The sequence below is a fragment of the Oryzias latipes genome, chromosome 6 (genome assembly GCF_053564925.1).
Source record: "Oryzias latipes strain Hd-rR chromosome 6, Olatipes_Hd-rR_3.1".
NCBI classification, from domain to species: domain Eukaryota; kingdom Metazoa; phylum Chordata; class Actinopteri; order Beloniformes; family Adrianichthyidae; genus Oryzias; species Oryzias latipes.
The window spans coordinates 29,390,500-29,413,766 of record NC_136242.1 but is presented as its reverse complement, the minus strand read 5'-3'; the positions used below and the strand labels follow the sequence as shown (position 1 = coordinate 29,413,766).

The window sequence follows — 23,267 nt, the reverse complement described above, 5'->3', positions numbered from 1 at the left end:
TCAGGTAACCCTCCTCTTCCTCACTGTCAGATGGTTCTGCAGGACGAAGTTTTTCCTCATGTTTTATTTACATGTCTGCCACAAGAGTTCCCCACAGGAAATGCTTGACTGTAACAACGAGGGGGGGGGGGGGGGGGTATTTCAAACAAACATCATGATTTGCAGCTTTTTACGGCAGAGGGACAGAGCGTCTATATTTAGACATGTTTGGGATGACACTGTCACCACCGCGCCTGATGTCACGCAGGGGGGTATTCCAGAAAGCAGGTTATGCTAGCTCCCACGATAAGTTTGAGGCTAAGGAAGTTGATAACCTCAGCTTTTGATTCCAGAAATGGAGGTATGTTTCAGGGTAGGTCAAGTTACCATGGCAACTCATGCTCTGAACATAACCTGGTCCGGAGCAGGTTTAGTTGAAGCTTAGTTTGTTTACAGAGAGGTGAAGCAGCATGGTGTGTCCATTTGAAGATGATTTAGTGGATGAAGAAGCTCAGATAATACTTTTTCCAACATGAAAGGATGATAAGACCATGTATGGATGTTGGAAAAATAAACTTTTTTACTTTGATCTAACTTAATTATTTGCTTCAGTTAAGATAAATCATTTTTTTAGGTCACCTTAAAAATAACACGTAGTTTTCAGACAGTTATTTTGCTTTCATTCAAATTAATTCAATTAAGTAGGTGTAACTTTGGTGCTGCAGTTAGATAGGCACCGCAAGGGATTCTGGGATATAATTCCCTTTGCCTGTCTGGACAGATTTGGGTTTAAGTGTGGGTTTTTGACATAATGTGCTTAGTTGTATAGCTATTTTACTGTGTTTTGCCATGTTTTGCCGAGTTATTTTGTCCTACCATAATTATGTCTCTGCACCATGAGTGAGAGTGAAGGAGAGGATGATGAGTTCATGTACCACCCCTACCACAATGCATTCTAATGTCAGTGTTGGAATATTCTTTAATGAATTTTTGCACTCCGTTAATTTTTCCCGTCCTTTTTATTGTTATAAAAATGAGCATATCTGCCGGCTCAAACTTAGACATATGACAGTTCAAGAAATATAATTAATTAAGATGGAAAAAAGATTAATGGAGTAATGTGACATTTAGTTAGATTAATACGTAAATTTGAGTTGTATAAACAATTATTGAGTTTTATAGACGTAAGAAATTAGGTTGAATAATTTTAACTAAATTATTTGTTACAAATAGAAGAAATTTATATATATATATATATATATATATATATATATATATATATATATATATATATATATATATATATATATATATATATATATATATATATATATATATATGGAAACAAGATCAGAAATTTTGTTATTTTTCTCGAAGCAGAAACTCTTTTTTTTTATGATGCAGCCGTATTACTTTTTTGATGGATTTATAATCTTTATCCGCCGTCATTAAAATCTCAGACTCCGTCTCACTTCCGTCTCAAGTGTCCCGCTTTCTTTTTTTCTCTCCACGCGTTTCCATGGTGACTCGGGAATTCGGCGATCCATTGAGAATGTCTTTATGTACTTGCTGTGCACGAGCATTAACCCAGGGTTACCAAGTCGAGCGTAATTACGCCAACTCATATCCGGTCTTTTGGAACCGACATACCCAGAGTAAGTAAGTTCAGGCGGATTTCAGCCAGAGTTCAGGCTTAAAGTCAGGCTAGTTTAAACATGCTTCCTGGAATACCCCCCAGGTGTGGAGCTTTAAAAGGGGCGGGGCAGTGACCCCATCCTGATGGTTTCATGGTAAAGTTTCCAAGACCCAAATGTTGATTCAACTGAATTCAGCTCATTTGTTATTCTTCTGGTTTCCTTTTTGTTGATTCTGTGACTTTCTGACGTTCCACTCTGTTTTCTTGAAGTTATTTTTCTTCTTCTGAGCCAAAAGTAGTCTGATTAGTTGTACCACAGGTACTTCACTAAGACGTCTTGTGCAGAAACACAAATTGTTCAAACTGTGTGTGTGGGGGGGGGGTTTCAATGTCTTTATTAAATTGAGCAAAATAAATCAAAAACAAACCAAAAAACATTTATTATGTTTCTGTCTGACAAAACTGCATTCAGTTTGAAAAAAAAAAGAAAGTTGAAAACCTTCCTTTGACAAAAACTAAGTAGTTTAGTCTGCAAACACTTTGGAGTCACAATTATTTACAGAAATTTGGTTTGAAAAAAGGGATATTTGATCGGATCAATGATTCTGATTGTTTACAGCCAAAACCTGCTCCTCCTTTCTTCTTATCTGCAGGAATCTCAAAAAGACCAAATCTTGAAAACCTGATGAGCTGCTGCTGATGAATGAATGAAATCGCATCCAAACTTCAGGAAAAGTGAGCAGGAACAACGAAGGGGATCCAGGAGGCAGATGTGTTTGTCCTTTCTGGAATATTTGGAGCAATAAACAAACAGAAAAGTTGACCCCAAGCAAAAACAGAATCGTCATGATGATAAGTGAGAAAACAAAAACGTTTGTCGGTTTAGCAGCTTTCCCTGCAATTTAAGATAAGATAGAGAAATGATCACTTTCACCTAAAGCAGTAAAGCACATGTCACGATTCGCTTATGTCTTCTTTGCTCTCTGTGGAGGCTCGCTGTGACTCCGCCCATTCGAGCTGTCACACCTGCCTGAACTTTGCTGATTAGCCACAGTATTTAAGGAACCCTGTGAGGCTTTAGAGTTGGCTTGTCTTTTATTCAAGTTCTTAGTTCTGTTGAGTTATTGGTTTTGTTTTATGCCTTTTGTCGTCAGTAACGTCTTCCCTGCATGGATTCTCACTTGTTTGCCAGACTGTGACACACAACTCTTAGATTCTAAAATTCCTCTTTACTTTAGATGTTTGAAACGTGTCAAAAAGCTTTGATAAGTTTTGGATTCTAAGGTGAAAAACAGAAAATAATGTTTCAATTCTTGTATGTTTTAAATGTGCTGTCTATTTTAAAATGCAAATGCTTGTTTTTCATTTTCCTCAATAATTAATAAAAATATGATTTAAAAGGTTTGATTAAATGAACTCACTGTTTTAGATTTTTTCTGTTTTTTAGTTTGACTTTTACACATGTTGGGGGGGGGGGTGCTGCTGAAAGGAACAGAAAAAACAGACTGCAAATGAGTTTAGGAACATTTGTTTTCACAAAGTGTTATGCTGTTTTTTTTAACAATCCTTTACACTTATATACTACTTTCTGTAAATGTCCACATGAACATAATTAAGCATATTTTTCCAGGTGGAGACATTGTTGTAGTTCCATCATCAAACTCAGTGAAAGCTCTATTAGAGGACAGAAGATGCTTTCACTCATCAGGTCAGCAAAGTGGATCCTGCTGCTGTTAAGCCGTCTGCATATGACGCCACGTGCCTCGGATCGCAGGAAGGGTTACAGAGAAGTCAAACAAGTTGATGTTGAAGGATGAAAGTTTCTGGTTGATTCAAATAAAGAAACATGTTCTTACAAAAACTAAACTTTATTTTGCAACTAAAGAGAAAATTTCAACGTTTAACATGTCTGGCTATGTTAAGTATGAAATGTCAGATTTCTTTTTTTAAATTACAAAAAAAAATTGTAAAGGGTCTTAACTTTTAGACTGATTCAAGGAGAAAGAAATTGAGTTTTTATTAAGTGCTTTACAAAAATCACCTTTTTTCATTGTGTAAAAACGTCATCACACATGCGTAAAGGTGACTTAAGATGAGTCAAGGTCTCCCTGTTAAATGTTAAAATACGTTCATTGATGGTTATGATGATCATGAATGTCTTGAGAGCACGCGCGTGAGGCGCAGAAAGGTAAATCTAGTGGGGGAAATGCGCGCGCTCATTTGAAGCGAAGCACGTCATCGGCACAGGTGAGTGACAGGTAGGAGCAGAGCGGAAAGCCCATGTGGTAGAGCTGCAGGGGAGAGCTGAGGGAGGCATTGTGCGCAGGCGCGCTCTGGATGCTGCTGCGCGCATCATCATCGCGCTTGGACAGGATGCTCTCGATGGTGAAGCCTTTGGATCTGTCCGTTCTCGGAACACTTTCTTTGGGTTTGTCCCGTCCTGGAGCGGCCAGGTCCGTGTTTGCGGTGCAGCTCACGGCACAGAGCGGGCCTCTGTTTCTGCCCCTAAAGGCTGAACTCCGGTCCGGTTCGGCCCACAGCGCTGTGGGACTCGGCTCCGGGTTGTCAATGCGCCGTCGCGCCGGCGGGGACTCTTTGGATTTGGGTATGGAGGGGTTCTGCTGCTCCTCCGAATGGTGAAACTCGGCGACAACTGTCTGTTTGTCCCGCTCTGCGCCCTGGGCCCCCCTGAATGACCCCTGGCCCCTGCAGCGCTTGTGTCCAGCAGGTTTAGAGTCCTGGACCTGCGACGGATTCTTGGTCTTTCTCTTCCTTCGGCGGTAATTCCCGTTTTCAAACATGTCCAGACACTTGGTGTCCAGCGTCCAGTAGCTGCCTTTTCCCGGGCGCCCCCTCTCCCGCGGCACCTTGATGAAGCAGTCGTTCAGGGACAGGTTGTGTCTGATCGAGTTCTGCCAGCCCTGCTTGTTGTCGTGATAGAAGGGGAACCGGTCCATGATGAACTGGTAGATGCCGCTGAGCGTTGCGCGCTGACCTGGCGCACTCTTGATGGCCATGGCGATAAGGGCGATGTAACTGTAGGGCGGCTTCTGGGGGGGCTCCTGGCGGCTTGGTACGAAGCTGAGCGCAGCAGGAACAACCCCTCCGCCGTACAGGTAAATGAGTGGGGGTCCGGAGAGGCTCAAAGCCGGAGAAACCCCTCCGAGGGGCTGCAGCCGGCCGTGGTCGTGCGTCATGACGCGCGGGGAACCGCAGAGTGTTCCGGGAAAAGTGGAGCCTGCTCCCGGATCGCCTCTCCGCCTCTAAATAAGCCGGCAGCCTCATGAGGGCCCCAGAAAAATGTTAATAATTGTTGTAGGTTTGCTGTGTGGTGTTGACTTTGCGCCGGGAAATAAATTGTCCATCATAAACAGTCGGCGGCGCTCGCAGCCCACCCACATTAATTAAAATTTCATTGCTCTGAAACTCCCCTCCTCTGCACAGCGACCAATCAGGCAACGGCTTTCCCCCTCATCTGTTTACAGAATTAGTCTCTTGATAAGTCTGCCCACCCAGGTCGAATCAAGCTGTGTTTATTTGGAAAAATTTCCGGGCACCCAATACATAAACGCTCTGATGTGCTGTTTGAAATATCACGTCCACCCGTGACGCTGCGAGCCGCTCACACAGAGAGAGAACAAGCAAACACGGCGGGGTCTTTTCGGGGAGCCGCGGCGGACCCCATCAAACCAAAACAAGGAGCCAAATTACTGCAAGGCTTTGTTTCAGCCGACGACGCAAACGGACGGAGAAGGTCCACGATCTCTGCCTCAGAACCGAGAAAACTGAACAAAATGACATGTTTCATGAAAAATATTCTTTGTTGAGATTTTTTAACTTTTATATTGACGAGAAATCAGCCGCAGAGTTGCTTTTTTCCATTTGTGCAAAGACGCTTTTACTTTGAAAGGCTCAGTTTTAACTTTTGGTACTTTTCTGCTTTAAAAACGTGTCAAAACGCAGATTTTTTTTAAAGACAGAAATGTTCATTTATTAAAATAAACTCGCCCTTCTTTGAAAATGTTCATGGAAAATACTGAAAAACGTAATGTAGTGCAGCTGGAGCCATTTAAACCAAAACATAAATAAATAAATAAACCATGGAGCTCAATAAACAGACACAAAAAGAAAACTCCAGAGTTCTGAGGCTCAAACAAATGATTTGGAAGTCTTTACCAGAAAATACACTTTAATGCTGAAAGAGTTCATCTGAAAAGAAGAAAAATAATATAGAAAAGAGAGAATGTGTACATTGAAGCTGTTTCTTGTGTCAGAAAATAACAGAAACATTTCATAGGATTCAGATTTTGAGGTTCAGCTGCTTTGACTTTATTGTCCTCAGAGAAGCATGCAGGAGTGTCTTTCCTTACAAGGACAGGACCGGCCGAGGATTATTTGTAGATGTGACCATGATGCTTTATATTATGTATTTTCCTGTTTATAGGTCAGAGGAGGATTATAGCAACTTTACAAGTGCACACAGCTGGCTTCTGCTTACATTAGAGATTCTGAGCTTTTTGGTGAATAAACTTCACTTTTCTCTGTTTCACATTCGGTGATTCATGGGCGGATTAAACCAAACTAACAGGCAGGATTCAGGGTTTCTTTCCATCCCTCCATCAAGAGAGTCTTTTTAAAATGAAAGTCAGAAAAAGAGCTGCACTAATTCTAGCCGTGGAAAAGCTTGTTAACTGTTGTGAGAAAAGCTGTGATCAGAACCGGATAAAGTTTCCGAACCTCAAGACCCACAGAGAGTGATAAGAGCAAAGATATAAAACCAAACAAACACAGAGGGAGGTGCATCAGAGTAATTCAGCAGGATGAAACAAATCATAGAAAAGTCTTTAGAAAGGGGCGCCTGCTTTCTTCAAATGATATATAAACAAGGACTCAGAGGATCACGTCTGTTTGATGCATTCTGGGTCCATCCATCCTCCTAAAAACACAGCTAATGAAGAAAATCTGAACCAAACAACACCTATATAATCTAGTTTATGTTAATTCTTTAAAGAGGAACACAAAGTCATCAGGAGAGCGCCAACGCTGCACAATATTATGTGCAATTGTTGCTCAGTGTTTATTCCTAACAATTCCAGCCTATTGTAGTCGGTTGTTATAGTCTGGTTCGATCCATATAACCTAACAGTACTAAATTATTCTGGTTTCATTTTATAAAAGATGTTTTCATCATAAATCTGCTGTGTAATCCCTGAGGACGACCCGTGAGATTGTCTGGATTAAAGTCCTCTTCTTTATACAGTTCATTCTTTTTTATTATCTTTTGACACATTTTGCTGTTGTTAAATTAATGTTTTATCCGCTCCGAGTCTCATTGAGCCACCTCTTTGCTTTTGTTGATTTTTAATGTTTTCTTCTGTTGACATCCTCACTTACTTTCATCACTTTACTTTTCCTTAAAGTCATTTTGAACGTTTTGACTTTCATGTTGTTGCTTTTTAAACTTTTGCTTTTTAAAAACTGAATAAAAAAGTTAATCTGGGACGTTGAGGACACCTGCTGGACATACAAAGTATTGCAACCCACTTTATTTCATCCTAGAAGAAAAACAAAAAAAAAGTGTCTTGTTTTATTGTTATGGTGGAGTTTTAGAGCCACCATAAAGGAAAAAAAAACTGCATAAATATATGAGAAGTAAGTCGTATATTCATGAGAACAAAATTCTATGTGAATGAAATAGTAAGTTTAAAATTTAAAAAGCCGTAATTTTGAAAAGAAAAAAGTCGTGATTTTTGAAATTAAAGTTGTAATTTCATGAAGATAAATTTGTACAAATAAGTAAAGCAGGCTGAGCGACTGATGTCCATCTGATTTCTCTGAATTGTCTGCAACATTTTGAAAGCTACAAAAATAACATTTAATTTTCAAAAAACATAAGTTTTTCCTTGTAATATTGTGACTTTATGTAACATAAATTCACAACTTTATTCTGGAACATTTATATTCAAACCTACAGATTTTTTATTTTTTCCCCAGCAGCTCAGTGGCTGTGTGATAGTGTCTCCCATGAAAATGAGATGCTGTGGGTTTAAATCCACAGTGGGGGTCATGTGGCTCATGACCCCCACTGTGGATTTAAACTTGAGTCAGGTGTGACGAACACCTACTGTGATTAGAAATGTTGACTTTATTATTCAACCCAGAGAAGCCGGGACGTAACCGCAGTCGTCAGCGGTCCGGTTCCACTCTGACTTGACCTGCAGGAGCTCCTTTAAACAACAAAGAAGAAAAGCACAGCACACGAGGTGATGTAACCTGCTGCAGTTCGTGGTTCTGATTCTGTCAGACGGCGTGCGCCGGAGGATCTTTCTGCCTCGGAGTGACGAGGTACTTCACGGCCCAGTGCAGGAGAGAGGCGGCCACTCTGAACCGGCTCAGATCCTGGAGGTTCTGTCCGCACACCTTGTAGGTGTACGTGAACGGCTTTCCATCACCGTGGGTGTTCAGGATCTTTCTCGGGCCCGGTTCTGTGCTCGGAGTGACGGGTTCTTCTGTTCTGGAGGTTCCTGTCAAGTCAAAGAGCCAGGAGGGGGGGCTCTCGCTCAGCTCTTCCTGCCCCGGCACGCCGGGTTCTGCTGTGACATCACACCGCTTCCTCTTAGGCTTTCTGTAGTTTTCCTGGTCGAAGTTATGATCAGCTGGCGTCAGAACCAAAAGATTCTGCTGGGCTGTGTCGTCTGAGCTCGGAGGTTGGGGTGGATTTGTGGAGGTGGTGGACGAAGAGGGGAGGGCGGTCGGCTGTTTCTGGTACGGTGGAAGGTAGCTGTGGACTGGGAGTTGTGTGCTGGTTACCATGGCAGCGGCGTCAGGGTGGGATGCAGCTGCAGCGCCGCACTCTGGCGGGGTCGGGGTCATTTCCCTGGATGAATCGGAGGATAACGATCTGACATCCAGAGGAGGGAAAACGTCCCAGGGGTTGGACAGAGACAAGTCATCCGAGTCTGAGAGAATGAGTTCGTGCAGCAGACTGTCCTCTGGAACAGGCGAGCTCTCACCTGCATCCCAACCAGGTGCCTGCGGTGGATCGGCTTCTGTCGCAGGGTGGGCCTCTCCTCCTGTGCCCGCCGGCACCTCCACCTGCTGGGAGTCCTCCTCAGGGATGAGAAGGCACCTCGCCGGTACCGTGAAACTCTCCTCCCCCTTGTATCTGACCCGGTCCACGTCCCAGCCCGTCCTCAGCCAGGTGTCAGCTGCTCTGTGAGCAGAAGTCGACGGTTGATGGCGTCCAGGAGGGCTGTCCGCTGCCGTCAACCTCTTCCTGATGTCATCCAGAACCTCCTGCAGGCAGTCGTCCTGCCACGCCTCCAGCAGCTGGGTCAGATCCAACTCACACTGGCTCCAATGAAAGTTCTCCTGAACCAGAAGGCTCTGCCAGGTTTCACGGATCTTCATCCTGACGGAGGAGAGGCTCGTGTAGCAGGGGGTGAGCTCTTTAACCGGACCGGCTGCGATGGTGCCCAGCTCTCCCACAGATAGGTAGAACCAGCATTTATTCTGTTCTGTGTCCATGTGAAACTGCAGCCGGTAGTCCTGGATGAGCACCGTGGAGTTGATCATGCCGTTAAAGTACTCCCGGTCTTCCCGCTCCTGCAGATTCTCCCAGGCCGAGGCGGTGAGCACGGCCGGAATCCAGATCAGCCCGTCTGACAGAACCAGGAGCTCCGTGGGGCCTTCGCATCCGCGCGCCTGGGACTGAGTCATCTGATCCAGCCCGATGACGTGAGCCTTCAGCCGGCCACGTCTACCATCCTCAGGGCCGCCGTAGCTCAGGATCAGACTCTCTATCCACGGCGTGAGCCTACTGGGACCATATTGATGAAGCATATCTGTGGTTCAAACTATGCGCCTACCGTCCACTTCCGGCTGGAACACAGCTGCGCAGAGTGATACTTCCTGTTTCTCAATTGGTCCACCGGAAGTGAAAACACTAGCTCGTTTATAAACCGCTACATTTTTTTATTTTCTGTTGATGCATTTTGAGAAGAAAACAACTCATATGCGATAGTTTTTAGAATTTTAATTCCTAAAATATTATTATGTTTTAGAAGATTTCGTTCCTAAAACAAAAGTTTAGAGGGTGGAAATTAAAGCTAAAATAGGAAAAATCAAACCTTTTAAAAACCACTCTTCTGATAACGTTTTCCCCCAGTTAGAAATTATTTTATTGTCCTATTTATGGATTTATACCAAACATGATGCTTCCTTCAAAATAAAAGCACAGCAGTCAGCATAGACGTATCATGCGGCAGTCAGGAGGACCTAATATATATGTCTATGGTTAGGTCAAGAAAAATGTATGGCAACCATTACAAATTATGTGTTAACTTACACCAATCACAATCTGGAATTGTCCGTTATTATACAATTATAAAAAAAAAAAAAACTATTTTGTGTTTTATTTTGCAGTACGTAAAAGAAGCATTGGAATTACAAACATCTAATGGTAATGCCAATGTGACCGGTTACTTTCTCGTTACTTTTATTTATTCGAAAAAAGGAAAAAAGGTTTATCTTATTGGATTGCGGCATCTATCGCACTCCCCATCCTACCTGATGATACGTTTACGTGTCATAGTAAAAAAGGAACAGCCAATCTACTAAGTTTGAAATGTTAACATTTATAAATAAAGATGTACACATAACTGTGAATGCGCCTTAAAATCTAATTTTTCGCAATTAAAATCTAGGTCCAAACGATTTTACTGAGGTTGTGTGTTCGTGAAAGTGCAATCCATAAATGTAAAAGGAAATTTCAAGTTTACCGTGTGTCATTGAAAGCAACAAAAGACATGCCTTTTTTAACGTCTACTTGCTAAATTCTTGCCTGAAGAGATCTTCGTGTTCTTCTGGGTTGTGCTTTGCACAAAAGACGGGGAAAACCTTTAACTTTATTTTAAAAGAAGTTTCTTCAGGTAAGGCATTTTTACCATCAATTTCAAAAAGTATAGTACTTTAATTTAACTGTAACACGCAGCGCCGAAGGCAGTCCTGCCATTTGATTTACCTGTTTATCAGTAAGGTTACGCTGCTAACCCAATATCTTGTTAATCCTGTGGATTTGTATACTACGTTTAAATGTAATGCTGCTGTTGTCAGAAGATTTTCCCCCACATTTCCATTGCTGCTAGCTTAGCTGTGCTAGCCAAAACTTATTGAAAAAGTCGCCATTTTTAGACGTTTCGACTCCGTGCGTCACTATGGCACACTAATACTGCAGTTTATTTTCCACCAAGAGTCCTAATTCAACCCTTAATTCGGCTCCGTAGCGACTCATTAAAGAACTTGTTGACAGCGAGGAGTGGCTCGTGCTTCGGGCTGTCACGTGCCGAGACATGCCCAACTCTGCGTGCAGTGATCCCGGCGCCAGGGTTTCGGACCCGCAACACTCCCAGAAGCTGCTGCGAGTCCTCCGGACCTTCTGGGAGGAGAAAAGCTTCCATGATGCGGTGCTGGTTGTTGATGGAGAGGAGCTTCCGGTGCAGAAGAACATCCTGGCTGCTGCCAGCCCTTACATCAGGTAAGGTCACACAGGGAGGGACGTGGGTGGGACAGACTTTGATGGTTCCCAGGTGAGTCCGCCTTCAGATGCCTGTGATGACTTTGTGTTCTTGCAGGCTAAAGCCGGTTGTGTGTTGACATTTTTCAGTCTGCAGTGGGAAAACATGTTAGTCCAGGAGTAGTAGTCACTGCTGCTTTTAGCAACTTTTGTCTCGCTAAAGGAGTTCCTCAAGGATCCATGTTAAGACCATCAAGGTGTGTCCCAAATAGTATCATAGTCATAAACCTACAATCAGTTACATATTTCAGTTGTATTAGTTGATGTGACAGGATATGGTGATACATGTTGTGTTGAAAACTGCAAATTGTCCAAACCATAAAGAAAATATTTCCCATCTGTTTTATTTTCATCCATTTCTGGCCCACAAAGTTGGAACCAACTTTTGACCTTGTGACCTTAAAATCTACCTGTGAAACAGATCCCTCAAAGGTGTACAATGGACAGGTGGCAAACAAGCAGGCTTGCTGCCATGGAGGCTTGCTGCAGCTTTTGTCCGTTAGCTGTGAAGCAAACTTTGAAATGGGGTTTAAGTTTCATTTGAAAAGGCCTGAAAGGGTCTTAAAAGTACATAGAGAATATGATAGTTTTCCCAAACCCAAAAATCTACATTTGGCATAACATTAAATACTGTTTTTGGTTCCTTGCACATGAATATCTCTCCTTTTTATATAGACGCAAAAGAAATAATAAGGACTAAATGTAGTCGTGTTGTGTATTTGTTTTGGTTTTGTTTTGGGGGCTGTGCCTCTATTTTTTGTTGATTAAATCATTATTCTAAAATCAGGAACACACACATGTTTAGGAGAGACTTGTTAAAAAAGAAAAAAAAAGAAAAGAAAACAGAACATAGAGCAAAACAGCATTTCACATATGCAATATATATATATATATAAACACATATATTAATCTAAAAGAAACAACTCAAACTTACATTTCTTTGTCGTTTATTTATTAAATGACACCTTTACTGTTTTCGTGTTTTTTATTTTTTAAATAAAATACATTTTTTTGGCAGTTCTACATTTGATTTGTGTATAATTTTTCTTTATTTTTGTTACCAGAAAATCCCAAAGTTGTGCAAAATAGTTTGTTTTCTGATGTGTTGTTTTTTTTTTTTCTTTTCTTTCAAGGACCAAGCTGAACTATAACCCACCGAAAGGAGACGGCTCCACGTACAGAATCGAGCTGCAGGGGGTTTCCATGGCCACCATGAAACAAATCCTAGATTTCATCTTCAGCGGTGAGGTGAGTCCCGGAGCGTCGCTCTTCTCTCTGTGAAGGTTCATGTTTTGGGGTCTTCATTTCTGTGCTCTCTGCTGTCAGATTACCCTGAGTGAGGAAACCATCCAGGACATGGTTCAGGCGTCAGACATGCTTCTCATGACCGACCTGAAGGCCTTGTGCTGCCAGTTCTTGGAGAGCTGCATCACTGCAGAGAACTGCATTGGCATCCGCCTCTTCTCTCTGCACTACTGTCTGCACCACGTCCACCACGTCGCCACCGAGTTCCTGCAGACCCACTTCAGGGACGTGGAGCTCACAGAAGAGTTCAGGGAGCTGCCTCCGGAGCGCCTGTGCGAGCTGCTGGCCATGGAGAAGCTCAACGTGGGCAACGAGAAGCATGTTCTGGAGGCTGTGGTGCGGTGGTTCGCCCACGACCCTGATGAGCGCAGGGTGTGTAAACCCACTACCTCTCCATGTTTTACCTGCTTATGAAAAAACTAAAAAAGAGGGAAACGTTGAAATTTAGAAACAGAACTCCCCCAAAAAACTTGTGAAAATCTTCAGACCTGTTGTTAAATGGCAAAAATGTACTTTCTGCTGAACTAAAACTAGAAAATCTCCCAAAATGCAATCTAACTTTGGAAACTCAGCAGATTCTGCCTCGTGGCTGATGGAGTTGTATGGTTTGGATACACTGGAAGTGAGGTTTTGGTTTGTTTGCAGGTCCACATGAAGCAGGTCATGTCATCTGTGTGGCTGCAGGGTTTGGACATCAGCTACCTGAGACAGCAGGTCTGTTACTGTCACTTCTGCTGTGTACCATAAAGAGAAAGCATTTTTGTTTTGTTAGCTTATCATTTATCTTTTTTTTTAGCTGTTTTTCTTCTTTCTATGGGTTAACATGAGAAAAAAGTCCACTTATTAATTCTAGGAATTTGTATTTTGTTCTTTTCTCTTTTCCCATAAGAACTCATCATTCAGTTTAGCCTAATTGGCTCACAGTTGAGCTTTTTTTGCTTCAAAGTTCTAAACGTTTTAGTTATGAAGCACTTTTTTCAACTGATGTTTCAATTTTGTGATTTATTTAGCTAAAGTTTCCACTTTTTGTCTTTTTCTGTTTGTATGTTTTTGTTCTCATTCAGCATCATTTTTTCTTGAATTTTTAAAAATGTTCTCAGTTTATGACATGTTGGTATTTTTTTTTTTTCCATTTCACTTTTTTCTGTCTTGAGTTTTTTTTTTGCAAATAATTTTTTCTTCTCTGGGTGTACAAGTCTTATCTTTAGAAAATGTGACCTAAACAATTTTTCTGAATGTTGTTCCCTAAATCAGGCAGGAACTGGGTCACATTTGGGACTTGTCTGTGTGAGCTCGCTCTGCTGTGTCTTCCCATCAGGCCATGGGGGAGCCGCTGATGAGGGAGGTGATCACAGATCACTGTCAGAAGGTGCTGACGGAGGATCCGCTGCAGGGCGAGGCGATGCTCGCCGCCTTTAAGCCCAGAGGCTACTCTGAGTGTATCATCATTGCAGGAGGAGAAGACCGCAAGTGAGTCCTCGTCTGATTGCTTTTTCGGGGGGGGGGGGGAATTTGACTGCAGCTCCACATCTGCAGCTGCGTTTTAAAAAGGTCTGCAGACCCTGAGCAGTTAGATCTGCTTCGTCTTTCCTTCCAGGGACGAATTCCTCTCCAGTCTTGGTTTTTGGTGACAGATTTGTTTTTGTTCGGGAGGACAGCGGAATGACCTGCTTCTCTCCCGTTCAGAACCAGGAAGCCCACCGGCGCCACGCGCTGCATGTGTCCACTGTACGACAATAACAGAAAGGACTGGATCGAGCTGGAGCCGCTGAGCGTCCCCCGCATCAACCACGGCGTGGTGGCTGCAGGTCAGTGCGTCTTAGCCCCGAAGCTGGAGAAACCCCCACCTGAGCAGAGGTGATGTTAAAGCAGCGCCGTCTCCCGTCTGTTAGAGGGCTTCCTGTTCGTGATGGGCGGGGCGGATGAACACGGGACAGTCCTGGACAGCGGGGAGAAGTATGACGCCGACTCCAACTCCTGGAGCTCCATGCCTTCCATGCTGCAGGTGCAAAAACCCCACACACCTCTTTTTTGTTTTTGCCTTTGTGGAGAGCATATGATGAGAGAACAAGAAAAGAAAACAACAATTTCTTGATGGGATTCTATGTCGTGTGTTTTTTTTTTTATCTTCTCAGCCTCGTCAGAACTTCGGCGTGGTGGAGCTTGACGGCCTGATCTACGTCCTGGGAGGGGAAAACGAAACCGCTGAGCTGACCTCGGTGGAGGTGTTCGATCCTCACCTCAGCACCTGGAGGATGCAGACCAGCATGACCATGATCCGCAAGGTAAGCCCCACCAGACCACCTCAGACCAAAGAAACCTAACTGAGAAAGATCTAAGACTTCACATGTATTTATAATCAAACTAAATAGTTTGCGATTAAAAAAAAATTGTATTGAAAAAAGATTATTAAAAACATGTCTGCCTTCTTCATTATTTTAGTTACTTAAGTCTTGAAATATTCTTGAAAAAAGAATTTACGTTTAATGTCATTTTTATCAGTAATATATTTTTAGGATTTATTTCTGAAAAAATCATGTGAGATAAAAAATAAAAAGCCTTTATTTTGAAGTGTTTACTCATTTTTTTTAAATTCATAAACAATTGAACAAATGTCATGATTATAAAATGCTTTTTGGTTTATTTCTAAGAATAAAAAAATATTAAAATAACAAGGATAGAATAAAAATAGAAATGTACCTTCAGAAAACTTTTTTTCAGCTGAAATGTCCATATTTGACCAGCAGGGGGCGCCAGAGCACGACATACTTTGTTTTGTCATCTGAAAAAGCTAATTTCTTCCCTGATTGTTTCTCTTTAAGTTAAAAAGGAGTAAAAACAAACAAACAAAACAGTTGCAGAAAATGACCATAATTAGTACAAATTTGCCATTTCTGTATCATTAAAAAAGAACAACAACAATATTCTTTTCAGGGAGATAAACCTCCATTATAAAAAAAATTAGGTTTGAATAAGAGATGTGACAGGAGCGGAAGCACAAATATAGAAACAATTTAACATCTTTAATTATTTATTTTGTTTTTAAAAAGTAACAGATTGATTTAAGCAGAGCTGCAGCTGCAGAGATGACAGTTTCTCATTTTCCTCGACTGAAAAACAGCTTCATGTTGACCCAACTAACGTGCTGTAATAAGAAAAGCTTCTGGTTCTGTCCTCACAGTCTCAGTCCTGTCAGAGAGAAGAACCATCAGAACTTCAGCATAACCCCCTTCCCCATTGTATGCTGAACCGGTGGCTTCAGAGCTTTATTCTAACCTGACCTGAATGGTGTTGTTTCAGTCAAACTCCAGCACGGAAGATCTGAGACAAATGTAAAAATGTATGCCCTTTTTTTGGTTGTCTTGTAGGTTGGATGCTATGCTTCCATGAACAAAAAGATCTATGCTGTTGGTGGGGGCTCCTACGGGAAGCTGTTCGACTCTGTGGAGTGCTTTGACCCTAAAACCCAGCAGTGGACGGGTCTGTGTCCCCTGAAGGAGCGGCGGTAAGAAAGACGGCAAAATCGGTTCTGCTCGGACTTCCCGGCGTCCGTCACATGTTCTGCTCTCATGCCAGCACCTCGGCCTAAAAGGAAGTGAGACATCACTCCTGGGCGGTTGTCATGGTACCCGACGTGATGCTTTTGGTTTCAGTTTGAGTTGCCCCGCCATCATGCAGCATCAGCTGTGGTTCAGGAAGTCACTGCAGGTGGAGCCACGCGCTCTCACACTAGACGCCACTGCTTTAACTCGTGATGCACGGCCAGCCGCTTCGCCTTCAGCCAGTCTCTTCTCCGACCTTCAAGCCATTTGTTGCCCATACGTTTCTCTTTTCTCCACCCTTTAAAATGACATGTTTTTATGTAAAAACAAATCTGTTTGCCTTTAGTCAACTTAAAGATGCACTCCAATGAAATTTGTGTTCTTAACATGTTCTTGGACATATATTAAGAAAATTAATTTTAAATTAGCATTTCAGAGTATTTCTTTCTTTAAATAGTTGTGACATATGAAAAAGCCTCCCAGCTCCGCTCCATTCTGATGCATCGTTGTAGACAAATAGATCAATCTACGTCTTTATTTTCCTCGTCTGAGCTGTCATCTCTCTCAAAACTGTAAAGCTGGATGGCTCCAATATTGCTCACCATTATTGATGCTTCGCTAATGATAGGTTGGGGGTGTGAGTGGCTGAAAGATAGCGGGAGAGCATGTAAACTGAGAGCTCTCAGCAACAGGGAGAGGAAGAGGGGATGGGATTGCTCCATGCCAACAGTCCCGCCCACAACACAGAGGCTAATTTTTAATGAACTACTGCAGCTTTGCAGAAGCTATGTCCTAGAAAACGACAGAGTTTTTCTTTGATTTTGGTTAAAATCAGCATAATCATACAGAGCCTGTGTCATGACATTAAAAAATTAAAATATATCTTGTTCCCACAGATTAGTATCTTGTTCCCACAAATTAATATCTTGTTTACACAAAATACTATTCCGTTCCCACAATATACTATTGCGTTCCCTCGAAATACTATTTAGTTCCCTCGAAATGATTAACTCGTTCGAACGCAATAATTATTCACGTCATAAGTCATTCACGTCATAAGTCATTCACGTCATAAGTCATTCATATACCGATATGCTCTCCGTCCGGCCGCTTTCAGCGGATTTTCATCGAGACATTAATAGATCGACCATTCTTGCTTTTATTTTTACCCCTATTGAATGCTCACAGAGACGCAGAAGTAGCGGCAGAAAGTGGCTTTTGCAGCAAGATGGACGGAGAGAGTACCATGATCATGTACGTGATTACCGATGCTTTGTGCTTTTCAAAATAATTAAATCTGTTCTCTAAACATCCTCCGTGTCTTCAATGCCATGTAATAAGACAAACACACAGACAGAAATGTGAAGGTATCTGCTGTAAATCATTAATCTATGACATAAATAACAGGGTAAATGGTCGGCTAGTTAGTTAGCATGTAGCCTAATAGCCTTCGAATGTAAAGCGACTGCTAAAGCGTATGTTGATAAAAGACAAGTCCTGAATATTATTATTCCTATTCGACCCTAAACTACAATAACAGCTGGTTGTCTGTCTACTGGCCAGCCAGCTGCCCGAATGCCAGCATGACAAGCAAAACAGCTCTGCGGCGGAGCTAGTAGCAGGAGCTATCGTATGGCAAACAGCTTAGGTATCATGTATCTTATGATTTTTTTTCTTATTTTCATTGAGACAATAATAAAGTTATCATTCTTGTTTTTCTTTTTCCTTTCTTGAGCAAATGTGGGTCACAGAGACACGGAAGTTACAGCTGAAAGCGGCTTTTGCGGCCGGACGGAGAGCATATCCGTGTTTATGAATGACTTATGACGTGAATAATTATTGCGTTTGAACGAGTTAATAATTGCGTTCGCACCAGTTAATCATTTCAAGGGAACATGATATTAATTTGTGGGAACGAGATATATTTTAATTTTTTAATGTCACGACACGGGCTCCGTATAATCATAATTAAAGGATCACTTTCCGAAAATAGTTCAAAGGGTGATCGGAGCGGGACTTTAAACGTAGCTTGTTTGGTTTAGTATTCTGGGTTAGCTGGACAAATCATAAACCGCCCTCTTCATGCTTTAACTCAGGAGTTGTCAGGACGTTGTCTTACCGGACAAAAGACAAAAGTTATTTTAGTCTCTTTAAAGGCTGAACATCACTGAATCATCAGGTAGTGGCTGCAGAGCGGAGCGTTCATTGCTGCTCATGTTCTTGGCTGCTGTAGCTAGAAGCTTCCCATTGTCATTTATTATATTAAATTGATATTTTAATGGAAATTCTGAGTTGAAACTCATTAATCCTGTTGGAAAATTGGCAAACAGACAATCAGAGCTGAGAATCCTTTTGCGTCTTATTATTTGGTTGAAATAAATATATTGGGATTTAACATCTGGGTTCAGGAACTTCTTACCTCCACCTTTTCCACCCATTCCCCACTGCACTTCAGCTGCTGTCCGTCTCAGCCGCCGTTACCTCTTCTGCCTGTTGTTCTCGTAACGGTAAAACAGAGCAACAAAAATCAACATATTTGCTTTTTTGATTGTTAGAAAAATACCATGTTGTTTGCTTAAATACACAAAAAAAGCAAAAGACGACGAATGTTATGAAAGCTGAACTGAAAAGAAGCTGATGATGATTAAGGAAGCAGCTGCTGCCCACAAACACCTCCAGAAGAAATTCAGACTCGGCCTGATCTGTGGGGGAAAAAAACCGCCCAGTCATGAGCAGCAAGCCGGGTCAGGTTTTTGGGGTTGCTGCTGCTGAAACAGCTCTTATGAGTCATCTGAAGGTCAGCTGGTGTTTGTGGCGATCACTCACATCCTTCTCATGTTTTTTTGCTGTTGAAGGTTTAAAAAAAAAAAACAGATGAAATCATCTTCTATGAATATTGTCTGGAAGCTCGTGTTGTGACCTGCAGCTTCCTGCGTGCAAACCAAAGTGAGAACTAAACCCCGCCGTTGTGTTCAGGTTCGGCTCCGTGGCGTGCGGCGTTGGGCAGGAGCTTTACGTCTTTGGTGGAGTCCGGAGCAAAGAGAACGAAAACCCGGAGACGAGACAGATGTTGACCTGCAAGTCTGAGTTCTACCATGACGAGCTGAGGAGGTCCAATTCAAACTTATTTAAGCTTTATTGCTGTACAAAGTTGACATTTTAATGAGTGACCATCATCAGTTGGAGTTAAAATTCACCCACAACTGGTTTACTTTCAGACTGAAGATGAGTTTAAGCTCACTCCATTTAGCTTTTAATAGAGTTCCTTTGTTGTCATGACAACTGTATGTAATGCTGGAGTATTTATTCTGTAAGATTAGCCCAAAGGTTTTTGCAAAACTTTGTTAGGGGTTTAGGTTCCGAAGATCATCTCCAAAACACCGAGCGTGCTTAAAGTGTGCTCTGGTACAGGTGGATGTTCCTGGACGACCAGAGCCTGTGCATCCAGACCAGCTCCACCTTTGTGTATGGCGCGGTGCCGATCGGAGCCAGCATCTATGTGGTGGGAGACCTGGACACGGGTGGGTAGCGGCAGCGGAGCGCCGTTGGGGTGTCAGGAATGGGTTTGGTGATCGGTCTTTGCTCCTGCGCAGGTACAAGCTTCGACTACATCCGAGAGTTCCGCCGCAGCTCGGGGACCTGGCACCGCACCAAACCCATGGTGCCCACGGACCTGTCCAAAACCGCCTGCGCCGCCTTGCGCATCGCCAACTGTCGCCTGTTCCGCCTTCAGCTGAGTCAGGGAATGTTCCGGATCAGAGTGTGACCCGGCCGGCGAGCTGCGCTCTTTAACCTGCTGGAGGTTTGGGATTCGGGACTTCTGGGACTTCGGGTTTACCGTGGCTTGATGTAGAGGACGTCTCTTCGTTTACGTGTTTGTCGTGCAACTTTATGGAGCAAAGGAAGATCTCGACGCTACAGCCTTTCCTATTTTAGAGGACTTTAAACTGAGGCTTGATTTGTGTAGTAAAAAAGAACATTCCTCCTATGTGACACTCCAGTCTGAGATTCAACAGCATCCTCCACTTTGTTACCCATTTTATCAGGAAGCACAGGCAATTCAGGATGTTCCAGTTTGCCTTTTAACCCTTAAATGTGTCATTTTATATTTTTGGCAGTGCACTTGCTAAAAATGAGCTTCTGTTGGTGTTTGGGTCATGCTGCTTCGCTGTGATTTCCAAGAATCTCTGCGCCGTTTCCGCCTCAGCTGCTGAGGTTTGACTCCATGCGTTGTTTCCTGGTGCCGTTGGTTTACAGTGTGAGGTAGCAGAGATCTTCCACTGCAGCGTGTGGTTGCTGCACAGGTCCACTACGTCTAATGCTTGGGTCTCGTACACTGAGATGCTGGTTTCGGGACGATCGGGTGCAGCGGTTTCTGTGTTTTCACCTTCACTGACTTCACTGACAGAAGTCTGTTTCCGTGTAAACGCACTGAAACACACCGATCATGGTCAACGTTTTTATTAGTCAAAATGGGAATTCTTGGATTAAAAATCATCCCAGATTTGATGAGTCAAGATTGCCTTTAGTAAAAAATCAATTTGACTTTGATGAATCTGGTTTTTAAACCCAACCTTGCGTCTTGTGTAGTTGAACCATTAACTGTATATAAGAACTGGACAGAGTCAGTGTGACGAGGCCAAAGAACATGGTTCTACTTCCAGATTCAACAAAATGATGTCGGTTCAGTCGCCAATTTTTCTATGAGTGGGCTTGTTGGAAGTCCACCCCCCCACCACCACTAGAAAGCAGGCTGCACAAAATCCGTCAAATGCTTCAAACGTTGGACGCGGTGGCACGCAGGAACCACATACTTTTATTGAGGAATCTGATTGGTCAGTTTATAACTTATATGACTTGCACTACATGATTAAAAAAATAAAGATTAGCAGTAAGATGTTAAAAACCAATGTGGTCCTTGCAGTCAGTGACTGCTGCAGGCCAAGAAAATGTAGCAGATCAAGAATTGGTTATTCTGATAAATATAAGGAATATAAGGCTGTTGATTTCTCCATAGTTTATGGGATTTTAGCTTCTCTCCCTGTTTGGAACGTGAGAAGGGCGGGGCCACTTAGTCCAATTCTTCTATACAGATAATGAACTGAACCAGTAATCTAGGACCTCTTCTGCTTCTGTGGTAAACGTCCTGTTGGGTTTCAGGAGAAAATCCAGTCGGAGGTCCAATTGTTAATCCTCAAACCCTCCGTTCAGCTTTTGGTAGTGAACGTCGGCCTCTTGGTGTTGTGCTTTGTAAGGGTTTGGGTTTTGCATCCGTGTGTGGAGCTGCTGGGAGGAAATTCTGCACCTTCTCTTCTGTAGTGACGGTTAAACGGCGTGTCGCTGTTTTTTTTAAAAATGTTTGTTTGTAAGGAAAAGAGGCAGAATAAGGATGACAAACAGATCGCTGCATCTGAATCTGTAGCATTTTGTTATTGATTAAACCATGTGGCTACGCTCAACAAGCTGTAGCTGAAGATCAGAGGAATATTTGAAGAAATCTAAAGCAGCTTTCCTCAGAAGAGCTGGACTCTGCCTTAAGAGGGAGGATGAGGAGCTCCGTAATCCAGAACAGCTGAGTTTTTAACCCCTCCCTGCCCGCCTTTTCAGAATTGTAATAAATTATAAATGCATAAACATAAAACGTTTTAATCACCAGAAAGTATGAAGGTTCATTTTAGGTGTAGAGTAGGGCTTTGTGACATGGTAGTCAATGGGGAGTTGCTCCTTTCTGACTCCAGTTTCCAGTGCTCTTTAGAAGAACTGCAACATTTGTGTCTCGTTCAGGGTTGGAGGTCTGGGATTCCTGGACAGCCTCTTGTTTGAAAATAAATAAATAATTCAAACATGTAGCTGGAAGGAGATCTGGGTGTAGATCCAGGAGAAGCCAGAATGGGGAGTCCTGAATCGGTCCTGTTCAGGTTACTTTTGAGTTTAATGGATGGTTGGTTTTCAAGGTGCAGTTTCCCTCTGGTTTAGCTGTTCAGAATAAAGACTTTCCGCTCTGATTTACTGGAAGAAACGGCTTTTTAAACAGGATCTTAGCAGGCTCGGATCTTCTAAACAGCTTCCCGTGTTTCTAATCGACTGACAAAGAAACGAGTTCTTCACAGCACATGGAAATAATCCACTAGCTGAGTGTGAATTGATGTTTGTGTTCATTTTGACACTTTTATATTTTTCCGTGTGACATCATTTACAGTCAACACTGCTGCACATTTCCAGTTCGCTCTGTTTACTCAACACTTCCTCTGGACTCCCTGTGCAGGGATCCTTCAGAGGACAATTAGAAACTCATTACAAAGAGGTTAACTTCAGCCGAATGTGTGTTCTGGTCGGCTGGAGGTGATGCTCCCACCTCAATTTGCACTTTTGAGGAAGTTGCTGTTCAGTGTGTTTGATTTAGGTCAAAGGGATTAAATGGCAAAGCTGTCAAACAGACATTTTGTTCATCTTGTTTTATTTTTTTGTTTAGTGGTGATATGGATTCATGACCTCCAAGCAATGAAGCACAGCAAAAGATGGCTAACCTCCAACGGTTCAAGACAACAAGTTTAGGTCGTAACATCGGCCAAGTATCATCAAAAAGAACTAAGAAAATTTGAATTTAAAACCTTTTTAGTCATTTTCATTTTTTTAGAAGATTTTCTTTAAGTTTTTTTTAGAAAGTACAGGAACTATTGAGATAGTGATGCATTTTCACTCCATTTAAGTAAGCCATGCAACAGTTTTAGGAAATCCAGGAACCCGTGTAACTTAATAAAGACTGGGATTGTACTTGAAAACCTGTAAATGTAGATAATCAGAAAAATAAAATCAAAATCAGAGATGAAAGCAGGAGGTCCACACACTCACTGAAGATTTAAAGAAGCCAAAGATTTCGGACCTCTAAGAAGACAAAAACAAACTAAAACAACTTCGAGACTTCTGCAGATTGTTATCTTCGTCAAGTATTTTATCTATGTAAACAAGGTATCGCTCTATCTAGATTGAATATTTACTATGGGAACATCTGAGTAAACATGGTGTCATCTGCATACAGTGAAACATTTGTGTCACTCAGTTAGACATATCCTCCTCTCCAAACACCAGGTCATGGGTTTTTGGTCAACAACACAGTTTGTCATAGGTGTGTCTTCCTGGTGGGAGTTCCTCAGGGCCTTCTTTTTGGCCCCTTTAATTTTACACACAAACGTTTGTCTGTTTGGCCAAACCTGAGTATTGTAGATGTTAA

The 23,267-nt window shown here is 42.4% G+C and overlaps 4 protein-coding genes across 7 annotated transcripts in view; 2 read left to right on the top strand and 2 right to left on the bottom strand.

The window, feature by feature from the left end:
* Positions 1 to 3,031, top strand: part of kiaa0513 (KIAA0513 ortholog) — a 51,136-nt gene extending 48,105 nt beyond the window's left edge. For all 3 annotated transcript variants that reach the window (XR_013656460.1, XM_020704188.3, XM_020704187.3), the window contains one exon: positions 2,269 to 3,031. Coding sequence is in view for 2 of the 3 variants with exons in the window: in XM_020704188.3 (XP_020559847.1) it covers positions 2,269 to 2,315 (47 nt within the window). In the remaining variant the exon portion in view is untranslated. The remainder of the gene's footprint in view (positions 1 to 2,268) is intronic.
* Positions 3,032 to 3,469: 438 nt separating this feature from the next.
* On the bottom strand, positions 3,470 to 5,221 carry foxl1 (forkhead box L1). The gene has a single exon (NM_001122919.2). It carries the CDS (start codon positions 4,810 to 4,812, stop codon positions 3,832 to 3,834), a length of 981 nt encoding a protein of 326 aa, NP_001116391.1. The 5' UTR covers positions 4,813 to 5,221; the 3' UTR covers positions 3,470 to 3,831.
* A 2,519-nt stretch (positions 5,222 to 7,740) lies between these two features.
* Positions 7,741 to 9,551, bottom strand: acd (ACD shelterin complex subunit and telomerase recruitment factor). The gene has a single exon (XM_011476382.4). It carries the CDS (start codon positions 9,455 to 9,457, stop codon positions 7,916 to 7,918), a length of 1,542 nt encoding a protein of 513 aa, XP_011474684.1. The 5' UTR covers positions 9,458 to 9,551; the 3' UTR covers positions 7,741 to 7,915.
* An 842-nt stretch (positions 9,552 to 10,393) lies between these two features.
* On the top strand, positions 10,394 to 22,474 carry gan (gigaxonin). Of its 2 annotated transcripts, none has more exons than XM_004069770.5 (13): positions 10,394 to 10,545; positions 10,900 to 11,150; positions 12,323 to 12,437; positions 12,516 to 12,866; positions 13,140 to 13,208; positions 13,813 to 13,964; positions 14,181 to 14,302; positions 14,387 to 14,499; positions 14,630 to 14,779; positions 15,863 to 15,999; positions 19,013 to 19,147; positions 19,448 to 19,557; positions 19,630 to 22,474. In XM_004069770.5, the coding sequence occupies exons 2-13, from the start codon at positions 10,966 to 10,968 to the stop codon at positions 19,800 to 19,802; spliced, it is 1,812 nt and encodes a 603-aa protein (XP_004069818.1). In that variant the 5' UTR covers positions 10,394 to 10,545; positions 10,900 to 10,965; the 3' UTR covers positions 19,803 to 22,474. The 2 variants fall into 2 exon arrangements, with proteins under 2 accessions (XP_004069818.1, XP_011474683.1); XM_011476381.4 differs by having other exon boundaries at positions 10,407 to 10,545; positions 10,926 to 11,150.
* Positions 22,475 to 23,267: the final 793 nt, after the last annotated feature.